The 6,196-nt window shown below is 39.5% G+C and overlaps 1 protein-coding gene across 1 annotated transcript; it reads left to right on the top strand.

The window, feature by feature from the left end:
* Positions 1-56: 56 nt before the first annotated feature.
* On the top strand, positions 57-4,364 carry LOC143281637 (ergosterol biosynthetic protein 28 homolog). Its single transcript, XM_076586885.1, has 4 exons — positions 57-242; positions 1,094-1,184; positions 1,738-1,856; positions 2,310-4,364. The coding sequence occupies exons 1-4, from the start codon at positions 80-82 to the stop codon at positions 2,414-2,416; spliced, it is 480 nt and encodes a 159-aa protein (XP_076443000.1). The 5' UTR covers positions 57-79; the 3' UTR covers positions 2,417-4,364.
* Positions 4,365-6,196: the final 1,832 nt, after the last annotated feature.

The following is a 6,196-nucleotide window of genomic DNA, read 5'->3' as shown; positions in this document are numbered from 1 at the left end:
TGAATCTGGTGGTATAACGACAATTGTAGACCGTGCAGCTTCCGTGACAGCAGACGGCATCGTACGATCTGACCACGCCATGGCAGAGTTGCTACGATCAAGTTCGCGTTCAAGATATTTATGGTTTTTACGTGTATGGATAGGTTTTGTAGCATTTATGGCTTTAGGAAACACAGTCCAATGTTTTGTCGATCACTCTTTTCTAGTTTCGCGTCTTTACACCAGCCAGCCTGAGAAAAATGGTACTCTAAACGTCACTTGATTTTACCCTTTCCCAAAATTTTCTCTCTCCCTCCCTCTCTCTCTTTTTCTCCTGCCCTCCCTTACCTCCTTCCATCCTTTGTGTCATCCAATCGCTTCCACCAGCCTCTGTGTTTGTCTATGTGCCTCTTTCCGAGTATCTCACACTGTCTCTTTCCACCGCTACCCCCTTTTCCTTTGCTCTTTTCATCCTGAGCAGCATGGCACTATTGCATCAACTCAAACTTGGAGGGAGAGCACACACACACACACACACACACACACACACACACACACGTAGACACACATGTGACAAACAAAGACACATTTTTATCTAAAATCACAGTTGTGGATAGACGCTAAACAAAAGAACGAATGAACATGCGCAAGCAACAACAACAACCACACACACACACACACACACACACACACAAACCACATATTTCTTCTCGCTGTTTTTCTTGTAATTAATTACACAATAAACATCAATTTGCTGACTGTTCTGTCTGTGCATGCATCCACATGACTCAATTAAAAGAAAATCTCGTAGCTGTCTGCCTTCACACAAACATTTATATTTTTTCCTTCTAGTTTTAGTATTAAATATGACCCAAGGATATAAACAGCAGTGTTAAAAAAATAACAATCAGTTTTGAATCAGTGGTAATGATGGTTTAATGATAAAGTTTGCAAAAATTTAACAATAATTGAAATGCTTATGAATAGTTTTATGAGAAAGGTTGCAGGAATTAAGAACATTTTGCTGAAATTTAACAATGCTTTTAATGTCTAGTTATACCATAGTTTAATAAGAAAGCTTGCAGAAATTCACCAATACTTCTAATGTTTATAGTGACAGGTCTGGCAGCGCGACTATTTGGAGTTTGGACACTGCTGGCAGCTGTACTTCGATTCGCCTGTGCCATCGACATACACAATAAAATGTATGCTGAATATTCTGCATGTGGAGATGTTTGCGCATGTGTGATAAATATGTTTAGTGTGTACATGCATGCGTGCACTTTTTGTGTGTGTCTTTGTAATGTGTGTTTTGTGTGTATGTGTGTGAAGGGAGTGTGAAGGGAGTGTGCATGCATTGATCTAATGCACTGATATTGTATATATAAATTTTATCTGCCTCGTCAACACAAATACAAGCTAAGACAGTTTACAGCCTTTGTTGTTGTTAGCTTTTGATCTCGTTCATTTTTGCTTTTGTTGTTGTTGTTACTGAAATTTATGTTTATGCTGGTATTGTCTTTCTTGTTGGCCATTATGTTGTGTATGCAGATGTTTTGTTATGTTTAATTGTATATAACGTTCAGACAAATTTTTAAAATGTATTTGTGAAAAAAGATCAATGTGGGCTTCAACATAAAAAGTATTTTAAAGTGAGATCAATATGGGCTTCAGCATAATCTTTAGAACACTTTATAACTTAATATGTCAAATATGGGATGAAATTAACATTGTTATGATGTCTGTTTTTCATTGCAGATTATATCATTTGACCTTCTTGTCCTTCTTCTTGGCACTGGGTCATTTTGCTTCAGAAGTGTTCCTGTACAAAACAGCACAACTTACTGTTGGAGTGTGTGCCCCTTTGATTGTATCAAGTAAGTGTATTATATACTGTATAATATGTTTTAGTGTTCTGAGGACATTTTTGTTTAAGTGGATGTGTGGATGTTATAAAAATATTTTTAAGCATTTGTGATGAGTTAAAAGAGGGTGACATCTGGACATTTAGATTAAACAAGAAAGAAAAAAGTATAAAAGACAGCAAAAAGGTCCTTGAGGTAAAAATTTGTGACTGCGGTTTTATGTGTTACATACTTCTTCTTGGGTCAAATGGCAGAGAAATGATGCTGTAGAGAAGGTGTAGGGCACCATAAGTTGTAGACAGTACTATGGAGATGAGGAGATGATGTTGGAAGATGAAATTGAATGATATACCATACATGCCTCAGTCATTGACAAAAGTGAATGATGTACAGGTCTACAACAAGCTGTGGGTCAGTCATCCTAGAGTCTTCTTTCAAAATGTGACTATTCAGAATGTGTTGCAGGTATTTCCATAGTGTTGATGGCTGTGGGTTACTGGAGTCCCAGACCAGAGACAAATGAGGAGAAAGACGAAACAGCACAGCTGGCTAGGAAAGCAAAGTTCTTGTAAGATACAAAGAGACAATGCCGAGATTTTGATTGGTTTATAAATAACACTGTATTCAACTATATCCTCTCAGTATTTCTTGATTCTATTTGATGTCTTACATCACCCACTTATCCCTCGATCGCCTCTGTTGCACATCTACCTGGTGATGGTGTGTGTGAGTGTGTTTGTGTGTGTGTTTTCCTACCAGTCAGTATCATATACCTAACGGAGAGTCCCATTCCGTGTGAAGTGTCTTTTTAAGCTTGACTACAACTGTACAAGCATTTGCTGACCATTTGGAAGGCATTGATCATGTTATAAGAATATTTGTCATCAAAATACTTAAGGTGTTTGCCTTCCCAACTTTGTGGGGTCTTCATGGATGAATGTGCTGTGCACAGTGTGTCCAGCTCCATCATGAAAGAAAGTGTGTGTGTGTGTGTGTGTGTGTGCGCGGTGCTCTTCCATCAAAGAAACTGTGAACGGGAAAGAGCATCCCACAGTGGAGGGAGGGAGTGGGGTTGTGACATTTGTTTGGGCAGCCATCCATAATCCATGCGCTTCTCACCTGCTCCAGAAGTTTATCCAGTGCAACATGTGGTAATGTTTGTGCTAAATGATCTCAGTGTTGAACCCGTTTCAGTAAAGATTTCAGCATCGTGACACACTTGGCACTTTTATTTCTCTTTCATGAAGCTTGCCTTGATCTCGTTGATGCCCCCCCCCCACCACCCCTCCCTTTTTTTTTTAAATTGTATTTTATTTTCGCCTTGGCATTTAACAGAATATGTTCTAGTCAGGTATGAGACATTGATATATATATATATATATATATATATATCTTGTGTGAACAGACAAGACAGGCAGTTGTGTGGTGAGCAGATAGATGGACAGATTGATTAGAACGGAGTGAGACTCACCACTTCTGCATCATCAATAAATATTTCTGACTTGCAAGACAATACACTAAAAATAAAATCAGTAACACAAATCTACAAGTGTGCAGCAAATGTATGATCAGTTTGGGTAATTTTTTTTAAATACACATCCTTGAATGCAGTCAACAAATCCTTGAAAAGAAAAAACAACCATGTCTCTTGTTAACACTGTCCCTTTGAAGCATAGCCAATCGGTAATTGTCAATTATGCCATTGAATTTCACTTCACACACACACACACACACACACACACACACACACACACACACACACACACTTAAAAGGAAAGTAAGAGAGAAAGAGAAGAACTAATGAGAAATAGGGCCTGTGGGGGAGATTGTAGAAGATATTTAAAAATAATGTTTGATGGCATTGTTATGATGTAAGTACATTGTGATGCTTTTTGACATTATGTTTTGATGCAATCATTGTGTGGCTGTGCTTTCAAGGTCTGTGTCCCAGAGACAGAAAAGTTTCATTATCATCAAGAATATTTTTTTGCTCGTTTGCTTCATTCTTCAGCGTGGTTCTGCAGTTATTGTTAACATTTGTCGATAAATCCTTGGATTTTTACTTCTTCATGTTTTATTATTTTTGGTTTCTGTGATCCAGAGAATGTCTTCCATGCAAGTGATTGTGTTGTCAATGATCCACAGAATGAAATTGTGTAATATTTTTTTTCAGAAAACTGTTCCTAATATGTATCTGAAGTAATATTTGTGTATATACCTTGACATAACCACAAAGAAATAAAATGTACATGCAGTGACACTTGCACATAAAGGCATGCCCGCACCCACACACATATTCATTAAGGTATTTGAACACAGACACAGACGCACACTCACACAGAGACTCACACACACACACACACACACACACAAACCATTCATCAATATTTGATGATGACCAAGTATGTATGTGTGTGTTTTCGTAGCCCAAACCTTTGCACACATATCTTTTGTGCATGTATGAAATATACGATTGATGCTGGAACGTTTTTTTTTTTATATAATATAAATAATTTTTATGACATACACTATTTGTCTGTTACTTTCTGTGGGTGTGTACGGACATGAGCATCTGTGTGTGTGTGTGTGTGTGTGTGTGTGTGTGTAGTGAAAAATGTCAGTTTGATTTGGAGTCATTGACTGTTTGAAACGAGTTATTGATGAAACGCATGGCCTTCAGCCTTCCTCCTCCCAGCTCACGAATACAGTCTGGTGATGAAGAAATAAACATCAGACCACTGCCAGTAAAGTAGGTCTTTCAGAGAAACTGGTGAGATTTTTCAAAAAAAATTTAAAGCGGAATTCTCAGTAGTATCAATAGAATTCAAATCTTAGAAGACGACAACCACGAAAACACATTTATTGCAAATAAGGACACACGCCTGTTCATAATGAGAGAAAGAATTCATTCATTCATAGACACTAGAGATTAGAGATATTAGTGTCTATGATTTATTTTAGCATCATATGTGCAGTGATCATGGCAATGACTGCTTAAAGAAAACAAGTCCTGTGGACACCTAAGCAAACACACACACACACACACACACACACTGACTGACACCGGCCCTCATCACCACCAACACCCAGTCATCTCTAGGTTCACAGCTACGGCCACCATAAACGCCACAGGCACAACAACAGAGATCTTTAGGTGTAGCCATTATCGCGCGCGCACGCACACACACACGAACACACATACACATATGCAAAAATACATCACGCACACAAACACGCGCGCGCGCACTAAAAACGTGCATCCGTCACCGCGCGCGCCACGCGTTGGCACGATCAGGATCACGCCATGGATCACTGATAATGACAATGCTTCCTCTGATTACAGTACCCCCAGTCTTGGAGGACAAATCCCTCGCCCTTCTGTTCTCACCACTCCCTGCCTCCCTCCTCCTCCCCCTTGCCTTCCACACCCCTCCCACCCAACACCCATCTCTCGTCTTCCTCACTCCACACCACAGCTATACCCTCTCGTGCATTCGACTTGTACAAAGCCGTCACACTTGTGTGATCCCTTTAATGTCTGGCTGGAAAAAGGCTTGTAGTCCTTAATGGTATTAGCTGTCCTTAAGTCGATGTTTATATTTCAGCGTTGATAAATGATGCAGCTTCTTTTTCTTTCTTTCTTTTTTTCCCCCTTTGTGTTTCTCTCTCAGTTCGCGGTATTAGCTGTCTGAATTTCAGTGTTTGAATTTCAGTGTTGATAAGTTATGAAGCTTTTTTTTTTTTGTGCTTTTTAAATTAAAACTGAATTTTTTTGTTTGTTTGTTTGTTTGTTTCTCTCTCACTTCTATGTCTGTCTGTGTCTCCATGCCAGATGGGTTGCATGGTTTCTTGGCAGCGGACTTTATTGGTGTCGTTTCGTTTCCCTGTAAAGGGTGAAACAGGCGTGACGAAAGAAAGATGTCTTTGTACACACACACACGTACACACACACACACACGCACGCACACACTGATACACACACGCACGCGCGCACACACACACACACACGCATGCATGCATGCGCGCGCACACACATATATATAAACATAGGCTACATTTATACACATACATGCACACAACTCAAAAACGTTCTTTGATATTTTGCTCATATCTTTCGCTCCATCTGTTTGTCTCATTATCTGTCCCCGTTTCTAAAGATTAATTTTGCATAAGCGAGGGTATCGAGGGTATCTACACCTTTGTATCCGTATTTTGGCCTAGTTCCGCCTTTTGTCCCAACACATACACATTCCACTTTCAAGGAAACACTCCCACCTACCTTCCTCTATCCTGTAGCATGTGGAAGGCTGTCAAGGCTTTACCCAGCAACGCGTTGGGATTATGCGTAGACC

Source organism: Babylonia areolata, chromosome 4, assembly GCF_041734735.1.
Source record: "Babylonia areolata isolate BAREFJ2019XMU chromosome 4, ASM4173473v1, whole genome shotgun sequence".
Taxonomy (NCBI): Eukaryota; Metazoa; Mollusca; class Gastropoda; order Neogastropoda; family Buccinidae; genus Babylonia; species Babylonia areolata.
This window is presented reverse-complemented; position numbering and strand designations above follow the sequence as displayed.